Source organism: Sphaeramia orbicularis, chromosome 21 (assembly GCF_902148855.1).
Source record: "Sphaeramia orbicularis chromosome 21, fSphaOr1.1, whole genome shotgun sequence".
In the NCBI taxonomy this organism is placed as follows: Eukaryota; Metazoa; Chordata; class Actinopteri; order Kurtiformes; family Apogonidae; genus Sphaeramia; species Sphaeramia orbicularis.
This window is the reverse complement of record NC_043977.1, coordinates 50,166,608-50,188,554: the sequence shown is the minus strand read 5'-3', so window position 1 is coordinate 50,188,554 and position 21,947 is coordinate 50,166,608. Positions and strand designations below refer to the sequence as shown.

General features: G+C 38.1%; 1 protein-coding gene across 1 annotated transcript; it reads left to right on the top strand.

Moving 5' to 3' along the window:
* Positions 1-331: 331 nt before the first annotated feature.
* Positions 332-20,249, top strand: stk17b (serine/threonine kinase 17b (apoptosis-inducing)). Its single transcript, XM_030124191.1, is given in 7 exon segments — positions 332-880; positions 4,328-4,540; positions 6,006-6,141; positions 7,920-8,046; positions 8,513-8,561; positions 9,782-9,961; positions 14,071-20,249. Coding segments are annotated over 7 exon segments (1,071 nt in total). The 5' UTR covers positions 332-755; the 3' UTR covers positions 14,312-20,249.
* Positions 20,250-21,947: the final 1,698 nt, after the last annotated feature.

Sequence of the window (21,947 nt, the reverse complement as noted above, 5' to 3'; positions counted from 1 at the left end):
ATAAAAAAAAAAAAAAGGGGGGGGGAAATGGTAAAATGAAGAGCCATTTGAGAACCAAAAGGGCTGGCTACTAGGTGAACTGAACCAAATGATCACTGACGAGAGCTGAAATTCCCATCACTAATATGAATTAATTAACTGTATTAATTATAATTAATTATATTAATACGTAGATTCTGTATTCCTGTCTTTCTTGTTCTTTCTTTTTTTCCTTTACTTGGTTTCTGTCTCCGTGTATAATATACTGGTCACACCATTGGTCAAGCGTAAACACATTCAAACGGGGGTACGGCCTCCTTTTCATACGTTTCAACACTGCGCATGCGCACTGTCATGACGTGTCGACAAAGTGTCAAACAGAGGGATGTAAAGATGATCGAAAACTCTCCGGATAAACTTGTTAACTTCCAGTTTGCCGTAAGCGTAGTGTAGAAACCATCCTTATTTGAGTCGCCTGTAGCTGTAGTATCATAGAGTAGTTACTGCTGAATGGTGGAGTTGAGGAAATTGGTTTAACTTACTTTTGAATCGCGTCATGAGAGTCTGGCTAACTTAACGAGCTAACAGGAGCCTGGAGTCGGTAAACTAGCTAAAGTAAACAGTAGCATTACAGCCGGCTTAGCTAGTTGGAATATGTAACTAACACACGGCCGGTAAGTCAGGTAGCCCCTTCGCCTAGTCTTTTCGTTTGTCTGTAGCTAGTGTTGGGAGCCTCAGCCGGCCGGCCGGCTAACGCTAACGTTACCGAGCGGAGGATGATGTCTCGGAGGCGGCTGGACAGTCGTAGCGGAATTTCCGCAGGGCTACTCACCGAAATTCAGACCTCAATCACCACGGAGCCACTGGAAAGTGTATATGAAATCACCGGAGAGTTGGGCAGGTGAGTTTGCCCTAGAGAGATGTTATGACATTTACATAGGCAGTAGACAGTATGAAGTTGGAAAGTTGTGAAATCCACAGACCAGTCTTTATCATATGGAGAGATTGCCTTCTATTCTTACAGCTCGGATTTCTTAATAATACGTCCAACTGGTTTTGACATTTTGGCAGTAGCTATTGTCACCATCGCATTGTAAGCCTGGTCTGACGGCTTATAAACAGCACAGACATACGTACACATGTAGACATATTACGTAGGCTATATACAGCTATTTCCTTACAGTGATTGGGATACCCTGAAATCACTGTAATCACTGTCAGTTTTGGCAGAGAATGTTAAATTACAATAAACTGTACAGATTTTAAAAAGTGGGTACTTTCTAGGTGTGTTCATAAAGAAAATTGTAAATACAAAAAAGATAATCAGATTAGTCTCAGCTGTGTTTTAAACAGGAACTAATATTTCCTAATACGGAGAGCAGCTTATAACACAAAACCACTTGTGTTGTAAAATACAACAAAAAAATAAGCATGCCAGTGCTCCAATGAATTGGGAGAAAATGTTTGCTTTAAACAGACACAGTTATTGATAGTTTATTGTTGTATGTTTACACGTGTCTTATTCCATCATACAATAAGTTAATGCTGAAACTGTCAAAATGCTCGCGTCACAGCCTCTCTTCAGATAGAATACACAAATGAGCAGCAACTGAAGTTAGTTGTTTATCACTATATAATTTTGAACATCAGGATAAGTGAAAAAGATACGTTTCATAAATGGACAGCACACACTATTAGCACAGTTCAGAGCTTGTGTATTTATACAAGTAGTTTAATGCATTTTAATAGCCTTTGGACTCTGAACTGTAAGCTGTAACTGCTGTAAACACGAGTCTTCAGTGCTCCAGAGGAGCTGACTTCATCGAGTTACAGTAGACTTTTATCATGCCTCTTTATGCAAGCCACGGTAACCAGTGAAGTAATGGTCCGATGGCTCCTGATAATTATTTACCTGAGATCTGTGAAGTGTGTTTGAAGTCATACAGTACTTCTTCACTGTACAAGTCTGCTGTCAAAACATGAGGAAGGAAACGTACACATGTAGAAATCAGAGTTTAGAAAAAGAAGACACAAATGTGTTCTCTTCTTATTTCTAACAATATGGAGACAAGAGTTTGTTTACACAAACAAGATGTAACCAGGGGAAAATGGAGAAACGCTGTGTTTACACACTATCAAAACAGGAAGTTGTGAGGTGTAATATTTAGTTTTAAGAACCTCATAAGGGCAGCAGTTTTAGGGTGTTATGTTGTTATAAGTTTCCATCTGGCTGAAACTAAGTTACATTATTCATGAATGTGTTAAGTGTTTTCGCACTTAACTGTTTATAATAAAAAGAAGGTGAAAAAGACTTTTTAAGACAAAGAAAGGCAGGAATTATTGTGTTTCAAAATACATTTTAAAAAGCTATGAAATAACATTAGATAACTAGGAATTGTGTGCATAGAATACTGGGGAAATATCACATTTCAGAAGCAAATGTTTGTCATTGAACTCAAAAAAAAAAAATCACTGAAATGGTTTATAACAGAAATAGGTACCGTTTTCTATCAATTAATGATGAACCATTTAGTTTATGGAACTATGTTTGTTAGTGCAACAATTGCAAATTGCAAACAATTGAAACTAGCATTTGACTAGCATAGCAATTGACTAACTATTCAGTTTAATTTCTGATCAATCTGTTTTTTTGTCCTCTTAATATAAATGTCACAAGATGGTGAGAAATGTTCAGTTTACTGTCAGGAGGGAAGAAACCAGCAAATATTCACATTTAAGCTGGAATTAGAGGACTTAGACTTATTTTGAAATTACTCACATTCATTCATTGCTTATAAAAATTGTTGCAGATTTCCTGCTTTTATTTATCTAACCAACAAACGTTACAGCTTTTTATAAAATGAAAATAATGACACAGACTCACAGGTTGACTGATATATTTGATAAAATGATGAGCTCTGTTTTAAGATAATGGCAAAATTCATCATCTTGAACATGTTCAGGCTATCAGTTTATGTATTTAATTGTTAAAAGTACAAGAAAAACACAAGTTTGTTACCAATTGCATTTTGGAGCAAAGTGCACACAGTCGCTTCTTTTGGGTGCTTGTAAAATTGTTATTTTTGGATGTCTTTTTCTTTTGATGCAGTCATTGCAAGTTCATGTGGAAAAGCGTTTTCCACTGAATACTTTAGCTCTCCTCAGTGAAGGGAATGAAACTCTGCTCATCTGTGCAGAGACGAAGTGGAAAACTACAGACTTGAATGAACATATGATGTGTAATAAACACCATATAAGCACTGAATGCTTTTCATAATTGTGTTTCAATGGATTGTTGCCTTTCTAGTTTTTCTGCTCCGATGAATTATGAAGCTTTAATCCAGTGAGGTCATTTCATTACAGACTGATACTTGGAGGGTTTCCAGTCACCTTAATATGAATGGTTAATCACAGCAATCAAAACATGGCAGCAGCAGGGACAACAAGGAATGTGTTGGCATTGATAAACTCAGAAATGCTGGTTATATAATGGCACAACTTGAATGTAGCACTATTGTCTCAAAACCTCAAACACACTAACAAATAGCAGAGGAGGCAAATGTCCCAACATGCAGCACTCCAGTATAAGTGCAGATACTCAATCTGACTTCCTTGCAGCAGTAAAAGTGAAACAGAAGAGAATCTTATGTGTCCACTAAGTAAATATGAAAAAGTTTGGAGAAAATTTTCAACTGTTGCATGTTTTATCTATTTTTTGTTTTACAGCATTTTCATCTTGTTGCATCTTGTGTATTATTTTTGTCTTATCATATCTTTTATGCCAGTTTCATGTTATTATGTCTTTTGCATCAGTTGTTTTTGCACCTTTTTTGAGCATGTTTTCATCTTGTTACATTATTGTATTTGTCTCTCCCTTAATGGATGAAAACTAAGATTGTACTCATTTCGTTTACAGTGGTTTGATGTTACCATTGAATGGACATTAAATCAAAAATACTAGTAAACACTAATTCAGGAAGGCGGAGACCACAGGTGTATCTTCATCTTGTTATGTTTTTGTTACTTTTGTTTTATGTGAAATAAATTGTTGTTTGCCTTCAAATATATTCAAAGTAAAATAACAAGTCTGTTATAAAAATATATAAAAAGAAAGTTGAAATGTAGGTCGGGTTTAAATGGAAAGAATTAAGAAAAATAAGAATAACGACTCTGGTAAAGTTCCTAAAAACTCTTGCATATAGTCATTTTCTATCTCTCACAAACAGCTTTATATGATTGCTGTAGAAATTTATTCAGTGTGGGACATTATACACATGACACAACAATAAATATTTTCCAATTAAACCTACACCTATATTTAACCACGAGTCCTCTGTCTGACTCTCAGGGGTAAGTTTGCTGTGGTTAAACGCTGTGTGGAGAAAGCCACAGGCAAAGTGTTCGCCGCCAAGTTTCTAAGGAAGAGGAGACGAGGCCGTGACTGCCGAGCAGAAGTCATCCATGAGATGGCTGTTCTAGAGATGAGCCGTAACAACGCCCGAGTGGTCAACCTACACACAGCCTACGAGACGGATCATGACATCGTCTTACTGCTGGAATAGTGAGTTCACAACATGACCACTAACATGTGCTTTTGTTCTTTCTGTAGGCTCTCGAATTATCATTTATCTTCTCTGTTGTTCTGCTTTTTCTGTCACAAATAACAAGGAAACCCACTCAAGAGTTGCAGAAGTATGACATTTGAAAGTACACCATGATATTAAAATAAATTTCTATCAAACCATGTGTATTTGTTTATCAAAACTGGTCATGGACCTGTTTTATTGGGCTGCCAACTGTTCGAATAAATTTGACAAGAGTAATTAGGAAATGTGAATTAATTTTTCTAGTGTTCTATGGAAGAGCTTATAAATGTAGAACTAAGAACAGTCATACATGTAGCAGAGGTAAGACAATGAAAGTTATGTAAAAGACACAAGAAGATCCTTTTTTCCTCCTTATTGTATTTGTTCAATCAAAAACTCTTCTGTGTTCATACCTGTGAATTCCTCATGGAATCAGAATCCATTTCATATTATTTTTATGTTTTCTATTTTGCACTATATCTGTGGTCGTAGTGTGCAGAGTGTGCAAAATGTCATTCTGTTGCCATACTGTGATAATCTCTCATTGGTCTACTTGATGATCATTCATCACTGATTGGTTGACAGTAAATTGAAACCTCTGTCTTTCCCTCATTTTAGTCTATTGTATGAAAATCTGCTCCTAGAGTTGGTGTGTCACTAATGGGCTCGGTACAACCATTTGGTCCTGCAAATATTTAAGGTCAAAGTCTTGTTTGTCCAGTTGTAAGGAACTGCCACTTTGTGCTTTTTGCAGAATGACACAGCTCCTTCTTCTTTTATCAGGTTTTGTTCTTAAGTTAAAATATCAATATTAGCTCATGCTCAAAGTTCGCATGTAGCAAAGATGACTGTACATATTTTAGGGCGTCAGCAGGTCCTGACCTCCCTTTACCTTCCATGCTTTCCTTGTCAGGCATGAGATTTATTGTTTCTTGTATCAAAACAGAAACTGGATGCAAAGATTCAAAGTCCAGACATGATTAGGCAGGGATTTTAGCAGTGGTTTTCTCAACACATGCTTGGTGCCTGTTACTGGAGTCATCTTTAATCCCTTTCTGACATCGAGGACAATGTGAACAAGTAACTGTGTTGATCCAAGACGGACTGGACTTCAAAAAGTGGCATCAAGGAAGTGGCACAGTAGAATAACTAGAATAACCTGAAATGTATTCAAATGAGATGACCTTAGTGCCTTGGGTATGATCACTGGGCTCGTCCTTTCACTGCCTCTGTGTCAGTACAGTTTAATGAATGATTTACAGTGAGTAAGCAGGAATGAAACTGTCATATTACTCAATAACACTTTTCCCAAACTCGTAGGATCACTCTTCTGAAACTCTAGTCACTAAAAAACCAATCCTGCAAAAGATGGTCTGTATGTCAGTCACTCTTGAAAATCACCTGAACTCTTTTGTGTATTTCTGTGTTTTCTGTGCACAGTGCAGCAGGTGGCGAGATCTTTGACCACTGCGTGTCTGAGGAACTGCTACCAGAGGTCCAGATCACCGTCTGATTAGACAACACTGAGGGAGTCCACCATCTGCACCAGAGCAACCTAGTCCACTTAGACCTAAAGGTACTTGCACATACACACACACACACACACACACATATATATATATATATATATATATATATATATATATATATATATATATATATATATATATATATATATACACATATATATATATATATATATACATATATACATATATATTTGTATTAGGGCTGGGCAAGTTAACGCGTTATTACCGCATTAACGCATTCATTAAATAACGCCGACAATTTTTTTTATCTCATGTTAATGCCGTTCTATTATAACTCATATATTCTGCCCCCTGCTTGTGTGCGTGTAGCGATTAGCTCGGCAGATAGACAGGTTTCCCAAGAAAAGCCGGACACCGAAAACTTCTCTCCAAATCTTTTACTTGAGACTCACTGTAAAACTGCAACATACATACAAAATATGTTTCTGTTATGTTCATTGCCTTAGTACATTTACATGGCATTATACATTTAAATGAATGGGAAAAAGATCGCTAGGTCGATGCTAACTTGAATGGGAAAATCCATAGACATGCTAACGATTAGCATTTACAGATTAACTTAAGATTTACAATGTCTTTTTATCCAGCAACAAAGGTTCACATCAGAGATATTTTATACTATTCATTCTTACAACAACTGAATGTAAAATACTCACAAGCAAACGTTTTTCGGATCATACAAACAGAGTGAAAGAAACGTGTCTGTTAGTACCTTCTTATGTCCAAACTGGCTATGGGAACACCGTAAGTACAAAACATACGTTAGTGCAATTTATTCCGTCCACTAGAGGGCCCCTTTTGCTTGCTTTTAACAACTGAACATCACATATTATTGGGGTTATTAGTATTGGTGGGCTTAAGACTCCTGTCAATCACTCACAACCAGAAATAAACTGGTGGGGACATAAACACTGAGGAAAGTAACGGTGTTTTCCATGGTCATTTTCATTTTAAATGTCTTCAGATGGTGGGGTTGATAAGGCCAAAGTTGTTTGTAAGCACTGCAATGTGGAATTATTTTTTTTATCACCGGAGTACTTCGAGTCTGAAATATCACTTAAAGGCAATACACACTGTTGATGCCGGCAACGCCCCCCCCCCCCCCTATAACTATGCGATTAATTGTGATTAATCGCAGAAATCCATGCGATTAATTGCGATTAAAAATTTTAATCACTACCCAGCACTAATATATATGTGTGTGTGTGTGTGTGTGTGTGTGTGTGTGTGTGTGTGTGTATACGCATACATACATACATACACACACACACATAAACAGGATTGGAATATTATGATCACCAATGATGTATGTTCCACTGTACTATGATATGGTGAAAAACACAGTGAAAAGATCAGATCACCCACCCCTACGCACACTGTCTCATTTCCTATTTCTTGGGCACAGTTAATCATAGAAATAAGATTAAAGGTGTTACCACAGCCCTAAGCCACGTGGAGAACCTGAGTGACACCATGCTTAGAAATAAAAGGATCTTTCCTCAACACAGTTGCAGGTGGAGTCCTCTGCTCATACAGCTATGACATTGTTATATTTCAGCACTAGCTAAATGATCACACCTTCAACATGCTCATAAATGAAAAAGAATGATGTATAAAATAGGCGTAATAGTTGGAAATGAAAAATATGCCCTGTCTCATATTTACAACAGCAGTAGACAATGACTGAATAATGTTAAAGTGAAACAGAACTTGAGTTAGATTAATGGTTTTGTAGCGCTTATTTAAAACTGCATTTTATCTCTCCAGCTGCGTTAATCTTGCCTTTCCATTTCATCTTTTCCAGCCACAGAATATTCTCCTGACAAGCCTGTCTCCTCCAGGAGACATAAAAATTGTGGACTTTGGCCTGGCACGCAGACTGGGTGCGGTTGGAGAGCTCAGGGAAATTCTTGGCACACCTGAATATGTGGGTAAGATGAGGTTCCGATAATCCACTTTCATTACTCTGAGACATCAGGCAGGAGCTGCAGTTAGCAGCAAATGCAGAAATTAAGCAAAAATCCAAAACCAAAGAGGAAGGAGAGCTCATATGTGAGGTGAATGGGGATGTCATTTTCAATTTATGTCTGAGACAAACTGAAAAATGATCTGTAGTTTAAGGTGGTTTTAGAGAAAAACCCCAAGCATGCATTTCTCCACATACATAATGTATAGTCATAAAAAAGATGGGTTTATGACAGAAGTATTACATCCATCCAGGATTGTAACGGTTTTTTAACAGCCTTTACATAGAGTTTTGAAATAGAAAGATAAGGATTGAAACATTAACTGCAATGAGACAACAGCAGTAAAACAACATGAGGTTTTTATAAAATGGAAATTAAAGAGACATTCTTGCAAAAACAAGTAACCACTCCCTTTTATCTTTGACGTCAGCTCCAGAGATCCTGAATTATGAGCCAATCACAACAGCAACAGACCTGTGGTGAGTCTTGGCCTACTTCTCTGACTGTTACTTGGTCTTTTTACTTACTACCAATCTCAGTTTAAAGAATCCACTAATACTGATGATACGCAGTTTTACCCTGGAGTCCAGCAGGTCCAGCGGTGCAATGTTTTCAATTCAGCTGCCTGTTTTCAGTCAAGCACAGTTAGCAGTAGGACATTAAAGCTTTCTATTAACATGGAAATAGTGTAATTATCAAAAAACATGTGATTAATAGTGGATATACCTGAGTAATATTATACTGAAAACTACGGAACAGGGTAATAACGGGCCAAAAACAAAGAATTGTAATGAAACACATTTAAAGATAGCAGTGACAATATTTAGGTTTATTTTGAGGCTATGGTTGGTCTTGACCCTTGCAGGCTGCCTGCATAATCTCATTGCACAGGTAAAAATGTTGATTATTTGATAAATATACTTGAGCATAACACATACTCCAACACAAACTTCACATAAGCACATGCAAAATCTTCCAAACTGAACAACCTTTAATGTCTTCCTCTGGCTAAAAAAGTTTGTTATCAGTGCTAATCAGCTAGTGCAAGCCTCTTAATGTGTCTGTGCTGTCGTCTAGGTGTTAGCATTAGCTGCCTGACACTAGTTGGGAACATAGCACTGTTTGGGTAGCCTCGTAGCGATGTAACTAAACTCCTTAGCAAGATCTAAAACATTCAAAAGGCTGAACCTGCCTGGATTCCAGACTGCTGTTCTTGTATTAAGATCATGAATTAAGTCCACAGTCTTGAGGTCTTGTAGAACACCTTTTTGTGTGACATTTTCTCATCTTTATCATGTTTTCTATCAAGAAATACAATTGAAACATGGTTTACATAATGGAAATGTCTTCCACAAGAGATGTTTTCAGATTATAAGACATAGCAGTAGCATATCATTTGTAAAGTAGTACCTGGCTTGTCCCTTATTAACTTCAACATAAGTCTTCATCTGATATTACCCAGTTATGTCCACTATTGATGCCAAGCTATCACCTAGTTATTGCATGATACAACTTTTAATTACCTTTTTTATACCTCTTTATCATTAAGCTGTTACCCCACTATTACAATGTGATGACCAAGTTTTAATGCGAAGTACTCTTCAGTAATGAAGAAGGTGGTCCATGTCAGAGGAAACCGTGTTAAAACAGCATGTCTCTTGTTTTGATAAAGACCCTAACACACATGTGCATGTTTCAGGAGTGTGGGTGTCATAGCCTATATGCTAGTGACGGGTGAGTCTCCATTCGTGGGGGATGACAAGCAGGAGACTTATCTGAACGTGTCGCAAGTCAATGTGGACTACAGCAGGGAGGCATTCTCCAGAGTGTCGGAGCTGGCCGTGGACTTCATCCGCAAGCTTCTGGTCAAAGCTCCAGAGTAAGTCTAGACGGCACCTCGAAGACTCCCACAATAGAAACACACAGTGGAATGATCTAATGAGTGAAATCTGGGAGGAGTGCAGGCACACAGCTGTAAACAGATCATGTCATGTTTTATTTTAGGCCACTTCATACGGGTCAGGCTGTCAGGGCCTGCACACCCTGCAGCTGAGAGTCAGTAAAGCACTTCCTTTGTTTTTAGTCAACATGAACACACTGTATTATAACCAGTGGTACATATTTATCCTGCAGCCTTCAGTTAGATATTTCCCCTGAAGGTATCCTACTCAGCTGAGGTGTTGACTATAAATAATCTGGTCTGTGCAGCGCATAATATGGTTAGTGTGTAGTGACTGTCACTTTTCATAGTTTTCACATGAAAAACAAGAACAAGGCTTTCCTCTGTTGTTGCTAGGTATTTAATTTCAAAATGCTGGATGGTAGTTAGATACACACAATTCAGATGAACCTGGATTGTGTGTGTGAGGGTGTGTGTGTGTGTGTGTGTGTATACCTGTCTGAATGCTGCCATACATGTACCTATAAATCACACCAATCCCTCCTCCACAACAGCTTAAACTGTCACCGGAGGGTCATGTAAAATGTAGAAATTGTTTACCAGGAAAATGTTTCAACATTAAATCAGAATAATTTATTAATTCCAGGGGGAAATTATTGAAATTACTTTGTTTGATATATAATACAGAACACCAGGTACAGCACACGTCTGTGCAATGTCAACAGGAGGGATTTTCCACAAATAAGGCCTGCTTTAAGTTAACACCCATAAGTAGAGTTCACGTGTTTTACAGATTGAAATACAGTGAGTGCTGTGTATGAACAGCAAGTGTCTAAGTCTATTTTTTTTATAGTATTATAAAAACATTTTAGTTTTAGTACTTTCATGGGGTGATCTCAATACCTATAGTTTGAAACAATTATTAAATCTAGTGTTGGTCGTTGTGTGGGCAGGCTCCACTCCTTCATTTGAAGCCCAATATGATGCTTTACCACAAAAATGCAGATCTCAGTGCAGGTGTCGTATATAAAGGTTGATCAGGTAAACTAATCAAGGCTTGAATAAGAGTCAGCTAAGGTGTAATTGAAGACTGCTCTAGGAAAATGCCAAAATAAATTGCATTCCATTTTTAAAAAAAAAATCATTTTGTAATGAGATAGAATAAATAGTTTCAAGCCGAAATTTTGAAGGGTATTTTAAAAATTCCCAATTTGACCCAAAATGACTCCTTGAATTGAGCAATGTCAAGCGTCACATTCTGAGGACAACCTCCAAGTGCCTTAATTTCTCAATCTGTTGAATTATTCCTGCAATAAATAATGTCCTATTTTGGAGTTGAACATCATAGCTACCAATTTATGCCTTCTTATGCTTCAATCCCCTCGTATCCTTAAAAAAAATTCAGCCTTATTAAACCATCTTGCGCACATTAGTGTGTCCGTCAGACATTCTAGCCATTTGGGTCAGCTCATCCAGGTGCATTCGTCAGCTCGTCCCACTGATCTTTTGCAGACTTAGACGGTTTGAAGTATCCTTATGACCAGGAACCAGTTTTAGAGGCACTTGTGTGCCATTTCTATGGAATGAACATTTGAAAGGATCATGTCCATTGTCCATCAAAATATAACGTGCGCAACAAGTGCTTCTAAATATGGAAGAAGGATCGAAGTGACCACAAGTGATCCTGGAAATGTCCATAAAAGGAGACCGTGGTCTACGTCATCACTTGTTTGGAGTAGCCGGCAGTAATGGCGGTGGAGATGAATTCAACAGACGTCTGTTAAGTTTAATAACGTACGTATTTTATAACGTACGCAAGCTAAAAGGATGTTTTGTAATTGAGCAATGGCTCAGAAAGACATAGGACCTTGTAGGAACTTAAACTGAGGTGTATGCAGGTAAATACTAGCAGTAAACATGGGCAAAATGGCCTCTGTGATCAACCGTTCTCAATATTTCATCCCGCTTGACGGATCTGTCGATTCGTACGTTACTCTTTGACGGACTGTGGCAAGTATGGCAGGCCATCTCTATCACCATTCACCACTCCCACAACACATCTGGTCATTTAAACGCCTTAAAAAATGGCGTTTAAACCACCAAAACGCCATAAAATGCGGCGTAAATTCCCACAAAAACGCCGTTTTTTACGCCGTCATGTACTGTTTCAAGAGCAGCGCAAAAAGCGCAGTGTTATGGCTCTTTAAAACGCCGAATTTTACGGTGCTCTGTGTCACTTTTGACGGAGTAAAAAGACAGACCACAGCAGTTCACGGCTGATCTGCTTTGCTGCTGACTGCATCTATATCTGACCTGCTTTAAGGAAAAACCTGTGGATGCGCATCTGTAGTCATGCCCACTCTCACCTCTCCTGAAATCAACATAAAAACTCCACTTTTATGGATGCTGTATGCATTATAAGTTTTCCTCCCCACAGGCGCACATTATAGAGGAAAAAGCTGAACGTAGCTTCATGTCCGAAGACAGCTGTCAATCATCGAGAGAGAGACAGACAGAGACACACAGACAGACAGACAATTTCTTGAACAAATCTGGTGATCATCACCAAATTTATTCAAGAAATTCTGTCTGTCTCTCTCTTGATGATTGACAGCTGTATTCGGGCATTAAACTATGTTAATCTTTTGTCCATTAAATGGACAAAAGGCTGTCCCAGTGGTGTTAGTCACCCTTTCATATGGTGAGTTTGTGTGTAAATGTGAATGAAAACAGCAGCCGAGCGCATACACAGGTTATAGTAAATCTGCTCTTGTGATAGACTGAGAGGCCATATCCGTCAAACATAACACGGCGCAAGTATAGCTCAAAAATACTGTTTGTCATTCTCATGTGTGTTGTGCGTGCTTTTTAATAAAAATTTGGTAGATATTTTATATATACTGTCTTTTCTTTACTAGCTAAGCCTGGAATGAAGCCTGTTGCTGGCTGTACTGTGATAGAATGTGGTCCATATGTACATACACATGACCTGTAGATGCACTTTGTGGAAAGACTGCAAATATCCCTAAAAAACTACTCCATGTCCCAGCATCATATTTTTATTCCTTCAGGATCATAAAACCTATTTTTGAGAAGTGATTCTAATCTACATAAAGCATACAGAGAAGAGATAAGTCAAAAAAAAGTGGTTTAAGTCCGTCAAACAATAACGCGCAAATGGGGGGAGGTCTTGTGAAAAAAATTGATTTTTTTTTAGAAGTGGGTATAAAACTATATTTCCTATAGTGGATTATCCTTGTTCATAGGTCGAACTTTTGTAAAATACTTGTGAAATGAAAGACAGAAGAATTCTATTTTCTAACCCAAGTGTAACACTTTATTACACCTTAGCTGATTTTGACTCATGCCAAATGTTCATGTGTCAGTCATGAGACAGGGATCTCATACAACTAATGAATATGTTTTTTTGCACACAGGCTGATGACTGCAAAAAAGATAAATAATGGCAGAAACCAATGTTTTGCCAATAGACTGCTACATCCACAGAATGAATCTGTGTTGCAAATCTCACAGCCTGATTAGAAATCTATCAGAACACACCAGTCTGTTGTGCTGTGATTTGTATTTGCTTTTTTCCTGCTCATTAGGAACAAATTAGTCAAAGTCAGCTTTATTTGTCAGTTTGCCATATGCACAGCACATACAGAAATACAGAAATTACAACACTCTAAGGCCCACAGTGTCACAAGGAACATAATAGAAAAATAGAAGAAAATAGAATATAAGTATAAAATACAATATAACTGTGAACATACAACGTGACTAAACACAGCAGATGTTGGAGAGAATAAATAAAATAATTAAGTGAACCCAGTAAAGTGGCAGAGGAACTATTGGGTTTAGTGTGTATGTGTGTGTGTGGGGCGGGGCAGGGTACTGGGGATGTCCAAGATTGGGGGAGAGTCAGAGTTTGTGTGTGTGAGGCATCGGAGGGGGAGAGGTTAATTAAATAAGATGCTGGTGCTCAAAGAAGTAATGTGAACAGAGGTTCTTAGATTTGCATTGGAAGTCTGAAAAATATGAAGGATCAGGAAAGACCATTTAACTGTTCTATGTCCTGCCCACAGGGACCGACCCAGCGCTGCAGAATGCATGAGTCACCCCTGGCTGTGGCAGCCACAGCTCTGCCTGAGTCCGGAGCCCACCGCCACCCGCATCATCCGAGAGAGAAGCTGCGGCATCAAATGGGCCGCCCCACCCGAAGACACCGAAGACAAGGAGAACTTCCTTGAGTCACCCCACTCCCAGGCAAAACGGTTTCGCTTTGATGAGGATGCACCACCCACTGCAGGAGAAGGTGACTTTTGAAAAGGCAAACAAAAGGGAGGAATTGAAGTGTCTGCTCTTTTTCCTCTGAGCTTTTAAATAGTTTTAAGCCTCCAGAAAACCAGCTGTCACAGTCGTCACTGCCCGTCAGTATGTAGGTGTTTATTGATATGCCACTAATGAATCAACTGAAAGATGTGCATTTCAAACCAAAGATAACCAGCTAATTTTTGAGATGCATCACTGATCCACGTGTTAAATGTAAATAATGTCAGTTTAACCTGAAGTATTTAATAGATGTTGTCATTAAAGGTTCAATATGTGAGATTTTCTTGTGCTAGTGGACTTACGTGAAGTTTGTGTTGAAAATTGTTTGCGTCTAAGTTCTTTATCATCTTTGTTCTGCATCTCTACAGTGGCAGCACAAACTACTCTTTGCTACAAAAGGTTGGTGTTAGAATAGATCAGCTGAAAAGCCCCCCTACTCTGCCACTACTCTACTCTGTGATTGGTTGTTTGGCAGCATTAGCTGAATGCTAATCGACTAGTATCTCACACTGACACACTCATCTTGAAACAGTGCAAATGTACCCACATAGAGGCGTTTCCCTTCTTCAAGTTATAATATTTGTGTTCTGTTGATTTGGAAAATAACGAGCAAACAAGTAATTTGACACGATTTGTGCTTCATTGTCTGAGTAATTAAATGTGATTAGATCCTGAAGAAAATTTGACAACAGTACAGATGTTAATGTTGGCGTTAGCATTAGCACTTACAGCAGACTCAGATCCATGCTAGCAGCAACTCTGAGAAATACAGTCAACATCAGCGCAAGACAGATTTCAACACAAACCTCATGTAAGCACCCAAACATGCTTGACTCTTCTATATTGTGCCTTTACATTCTCTGGTATTGTTTTAAAGGGCTGCATAAATCCACTCCTGGTTGAGTGCTGACTTGTCCCTGTACAGATGAAGGCTGGTATGAACTGTTTGATTGAAATTCTATGCAATACAGCACATGCATGTTTTAAATGTCTTTCTACCAAGATCCTTATGGTCTGTTTTTCATACTCAGAAGAAAAACAGTTTGGCAGAAATACACCTCATCCCATCTAGATATGCACTTTTGCAACAAAGATGTGTGGTCATGCATTTATTTGCATGCAGAGAGAAATGGGCACAGATTGACAGCAGCATAATGGCAGAAACCAGACATTTTCTAATAGCATCTCCACTGGTTTTCAATAGAAGTTAGTAAAATATGCTGCTGTTCATGTCGTGATCCTATTTCTCACCACCTGAAATGTTACATTTCCCATTCCAGCTGCACTCTCTCTGCAGAATTTCACTAAAAAAATGTTTAACATTCCTTCTATATTAGCCTTCCACCACACCACAATTTGGTATTTTCTGTTTTAAAATGAGCTCAGGGTTTCAGATTAAAGGTCAGTAGCTCAAGTTCCCTCCCATCCAGCATTTAGTGAAAGGAGGCTTGAATTTAACTCGTAGGGGTTTCGGTACACTGCATATCATTCTGGACTAAGATTGAAACTGTGTTCAGCAAAAAAACAAAACAAAAAGCAAACAAAAAAGTGACTTGTGTGCTTGTTCACAGGACACACCCGCACTTGCTCAAACAATTTCCCCTCTGAGCTGTCACTTCCTCTTTGTTCCAGGAACCAGACATTAGCACTTACTTCAGAAGCAAATGTATTGATCTGATAAGCTGTTTGTGAAACTTAGGATGTTTGCCTGTCCTCGAGACTTGTTTTAGTTGTACTTTTTTCAGTTCCTCACCAAAGCCATCCAGACTGCCCTCATTAAAAAAGCTCCTGTAGTTTCTCTCGGGTGCCTGAAGTCATACATCTATAGAAGTATCTGTGTCTTCTGTTGTTTTCATCTCAGGGCGTGCTGCTCACTTCTCTGCTCATCTTGTTTTGTATCTTAATGTTATTATCCTTAGAAGCCTATTCTTATTTATACATGCTGGACTTATACTTTATATTTTTATGTAAATATTGTGCTCACGTGTCTTTAGTGGATTGATGGGAGAAGATGGGTGATTTGTTAAAATGACTGGATGCTGTCGTCATTAATGTGCATTGAAAAATCAGCGGGAGCGTTGAAGTAGTGAGAATAAAGGGAACAGGTTAATGGGAGGTAAGACAGGTCGAAGAGATGACGTGGGTAGTGTCAGGGAGAGGGAGGATGATGAAATATTTAGAAGGATTGGAAATGTTTCAGTCCAGGGCTGCGTCATGTGATTAAAGTCTCAGATCCCAATGCCAGTCATTTCATATCCACCTCATGCTATAGATCACATTCAGTACAATGTCTGTACATAAAGTGTACATGAAATGACCACATGGAGAGGCCTACTGCTCAACACAGTTTAATGATTCAACAACAAATAAAAGATTCTTACTTATATTTGATTATAATTCTCCTTTTATTTTAATTTTGATTACATTTTTATGTAATAAAAAGTTATTGTAGGAAATCAAGAGATCCACTGATCTGATCAGGACAGATGTGATGCTGATGTTCAAAGAAGTAATTTGATCAAGACATCGTTAGTTCCAAAGCTTTTATTATTTTTACTTTTTTCATGTGTAGCATACCAGCTGTTAGCATGCTAACGCTAAGCTAAATATTTAGCTGTATGTAATAGCAGGCTAAAATATCTCGATCTCTCCAAGAGGCTGCATGCAATAAAAACTCTTAAACCCTGCCCACTCTATGAGACTTTGGCCAAACTAACATTCACACATCCAATTAGTTTTTCCCAAATGTGTTTTCAGTTTCTTCACGTACATGTTGCACCTCAGAGTATAACTCCACTGTGCTGGTTGGGTCACGTGGTTTATATCAGTGAACAGTGAATTTAACGTAAATGAATGACCATTTCCTGTTGACTCTGGACATTTACATACACTTAACCCACTTAAGTAGTCTGACTCACAGTGACTCTAATCCTATTTGGGTCTCCAACACTCTCTGAGCTGCAACTACTGAAAATGCCAAGTTTTGACAAAGACAAATGTAGCTTTTTGTGGCAGAGGGCTTAGTTTAACATCACCAATATCCGCCCGAAAGACTTCTTTCACAACAGTACTTTGCAGTTCTGCGTCCTCTCAGCGTCGCACAACATGAGTGTGATTATTCCAGAATGACTTTGGATGGTGCCAGACCTATCTCCAGCTCTGGGGCAGTGCTGTGAAGTGTGGAAATAGGTTTGGATATCTGAAAGAAGTCAATTCACTCAAATGTCATGTGAATATCAGCTGACAGACTAGTGCATCCCTTGGAAGTTTTGCTGTATAGTGTATGATTTAGCATAATGTAAAATGATAGTTGATGTTTTCCTGTAGTCACATGACTAGAATCGCATGGCACAGCCCTATGGAAGTGTGAAGGAAGCATTTAATGCAGGTGATTATAAAGTTTTAAGGATGAGATATGTGAATATGGAAGGATTTAGCAGGGCACAAGGAAGGATGGATGATTCAGTGTAAGGTTGTAGAATGAGCTGCAGGTCAGTCCTCAGTGACAGAACCACTGTATAATGTGAAACACCAGGTGCTATCGACTCACAGGATCCGCCTTCTTTAGATCAAGTCAGACTTGAATAAAAACAGTACGTTCACCTCTTTCTGGTGCAGCGCAGGCAGCTCTGGCCACTCAAGAACATTCCTGTTTGCATGTTGTGAGTTTGTGCCAAACTGAATGAGAAAAGCACATTGTGTTTGGTTGGTGCTTGTGGTGGAGGTTTGATCACCAGCTGGTACAAAGGGTTTTGTGTGACACGTGGGCATCTCCAGCTTCGCCACCGCTCTCATCTGCACACTGTCAACCCGACAAACTTAAAAACAAAACTGGAAAAGCACACTGTAAAAAATGTCATCTGTAGGTGTGAGCAGTCTGCCGTTTGGTTGTCTCAGGTGTTTTAAGAGCCGGAGCAGAAGCACATCTCTGTCGCTACTGTTTGAGGAAGTAACTTGAATCCTATTTCATCTCAACCAGGGCTGCACAATATGTGGTTTCAGCATCTCTAGTGCAATAGTCACATCACAGGACATGTGATGTTGCAGTGTCTAGTTTTTTTCTGGCAGGACACACGCTGTCAATTCAGACAAATATTTGAGGTGTGTCTTACATTTTTACTGCTTGAAGTTAAAGGAAAAGCTCATGACTAGTCAGATTGGAAGTTTCTTGGATTGCGGGCTTTTAGATAATGGCATAAAGTGTTTATATAAGTTGATATTAATAGTTATCACAACAAATGATAAATAAATATTCGTTCAGTTTCAGGTTTATTTGTGGTTTGAAACTTGTTTATGATCTGACCGTGACAAACAGCTTAAATCTAGATGGAGCACATTAAAAACAATTAGAATCAAAGAGTTCAATATCAAAATTAAAATGAAGTTAAACAAAATATAGAAATAGTTTGTAAAACAAAAAAAATCATATTGCAAAAATTTATCAGAGTACAAGGGCCACACTGGGGGTAAAACAGTGATAAAAGGAAAAGAAGAGACTAGGCAAACACTGTAGTATGAGAATAAAAGCAAGAATGAAATCCAAGTATTCGGAGGGGACAAAACATCATTACAAGTATCAAAAGAAAAAAGGTAACATTCTGAATTTTTGTAATTATATCTGTATTCATTTTCTTAATAGAATTTAATGTCATATAGCATCAAATAACTTCATCACTGTTGACTCAAACTGAAATATTATTTATCAACTTGGAATTTGGACAACACTCCTAATATGAAGTTTTTCTCTCATCTTACAACTCTTTATCCCATAATGACTTTTTTTCCTCAAAAGAAATGTCTTGAAGTGTACTTTTTTTCTTGAAACTTTATTTTCAGTGTGACCTAATTCTTCATACCATGTTTTCCCCTCATTGTGCTCCTAATACTTTGGGTAAGGTTTGTTTTTTTTTGTTTTTTTTTGCGAAACATTAATGCATTTGTGTTTTTTTCACATTGCAATATATATTGCAGAAATATACACTATTGTAATTAAGGTTGGGCAATATTGCCATTAAATTAAATGGATTTCTCTCATTATTATGGGTGATTTGTGTTTTTAATTCATTTTTTGTCTAAATGGTTGAGAATAGGTTTCTTTTTATAAATAAATCAATTTTATGATTTAGTATTTTTACTTGCAACTTACTGCAGGGAAAAAAAAAACAAAAAAAACATTGCAGTTTAAGTTTTTTTCTAATATTGTGCAGCCCTAACGTATGGAGTGAAATCCTTTGAGTGTTTCTCTACATTCCAGCTCGAATGACAAGACTTAAGTGTTTATTGTTGAAGTCGAGTTGTGCAGGAACAACTGAAATGCTGTGTTTGGTGTTGAGATGCAGCGTGGTTTTTGTTTCTTTTTTTTTTTTTTTTGGTAGTGCAGTGATGTCAGGCGGCCCCAGACCCCGTGGCCTCCTCTTCTTCCTGCAGGGTGACGACATGCTTGAACAGGGCTGGACTGAGCTGCTCGTGTTTGCTGCCATTGTCTGTCTGTCACTTGAACATGACTTATGCTGTGGTGTTGCTGTTGTTATGTTGCACACGGCTATTGTTCTGTTATTTTGAGCTGCCTCGTCTTCTGTGTGTGTGTGTGGGGCCCATTGTCTGAGCGGGTTGTGTCCTCCTCAAGAAAAGTGGAGCATCAGTAACACCAGGCCTCTGTTGTCACCACACATTCCTGTTTGTTTTTACACGCAGACACTGAGGGATACTGTAAAAACTAGAGTCCGAACCAGCCACAAGCACAAAAACACATTGAAGAGATGTATGTTTATTTTGTATTTTATATTTTTTTAATGTATGAGCGTTCATTTGAATTGACTAAACAAAAAAAAGACATAATCTGTATTGTATTCTGATCAGCTGCAAGCTAATATGTAGGCATCACAAAGCAAACTGGAAAGCGCATTAAAGATTGTAGAAAATATGTCATGGAGTTGTCTTTTTGAGTGTTTTTTCTCTTCCTGAGTCAGTCTGACCTTTTTCTTGTTTTCTCATCACTGCTGCCACCTGCTGATTCAAGAGAGTGAAAACCAACCCCCATGTGGTCTCAGTCCACTGGTAAAAGGACACAGAGGCTGTTTTCATCACAGGGTTTTTACTTGGATCCATGGTTTGACACACATTAGTCTAATGCAGGGGTGGCCAACCCTGGTCTAATGCAACGCACAGTCACAAAAACAAAGGCTCACTCATCATGTGCAGAGTGTTTTTAGTTCAATAATAATGAAGAAGAAATAAGGACAGTAAATGTTTTTAGAAGTCTATTAAATTGGTGCTAAAATATAAATCAAATTGTAAGTGGTAGTTTAATGTAATCATGGCTGAACAAATGCATTTAATTTTTAGGAAACAAAATGCTGAACAGTAAAACTGATATCAGTGTTTCTTCTAAAGGCTTGTCTTACTTTCAGATGCAAGAAAAAAAAAAGTCTGGTGGAGCCTTCAGGAAGTTCTTCTTTTTAAGAAATAAATTTACTGTATTTTTTAACTGCTGACACAGGATGTGACATCATCTCCTTAGTAAAACCCATGATGAGGCCAGGCCTCATCTACACCACATCCCTACCACTGTGCCCCATGGGACATAACTTTAATAAACACATCAACAGCAGTCAGTGGTGAGACAAATGATTTCATGATCCTGTCTGAATTGTCACTGTTAATAAACTAACACGTAGTTCAGTGTGGACCAGAGCTCGTCTCATATAAGACACCTCCCTAACACAATAAAAATAGGACCAATGTCCCTGTATGTCACCAGCATGTTCTAACAAGGATCAATAATAAGTTGAACTTGTGAGGTTGTCAGGTTCTGGTGCTATATTAGAGTCCTGTGGTCTTGATGCAGGATCACTGGAAATGAAAGTCCATATATGACTTCCTATCAGTAACCATTTCCATGTTGTAAGTCATCAAAATATGGCCCATTATAAGTAAAGGTAAATGTTTCATATTTCAAAAATTTAAATTTCTCTTGACTGAACAAACTTTGTAGACATTGTCCAAAGGAAGGTACATATAAAATTTGAAATGAGTCCAACCAGTAGTTTCTTCTGTGAAGAGGTTTGAAGAAATGGGCTCTATGCACACAGCCCCACTACTTCCTGAACTTCAGGTGGCTCCTTTATTTCCTTGTCTTTCATTATTGGACACACTGATTAATCCAGGTGTGTCTGCTACTTCTTGTTGTAACTACTGATTAATTAGGCACACCTGGATTAATCAGTGTGTCCGATAATAAAAGACAGGAAATAAAGGAGCTGCCTGAAGTTTAGGAAATAGTGGGTCTGTGCACAGAGTCCAGTGCTAACGACTTAGTACCAGCTCCATACCCATCGACCGGTGACTAAAAACCGCTATTACCTCCATGCATTTCATAACATTCTTTGACAGTGAGGTGAATATTAAAAATGGTGAAAACTGTTGAAGCTGCAGAGACGTCTACAGACTCTGTTACAATGACGTCTCCTGCTTGTGTGTCATCCTTTATTAATGTATTTTCATCGGTTTTACTATAAAGTGCATCTGTATTGACTTACAAAACTATCTTTTAAACTCATAAACATCATATGTGTTTCTTGCCATTGACTGTAATACTTTTTGTCTCCAAAATAAGATCCCATGGGGCACA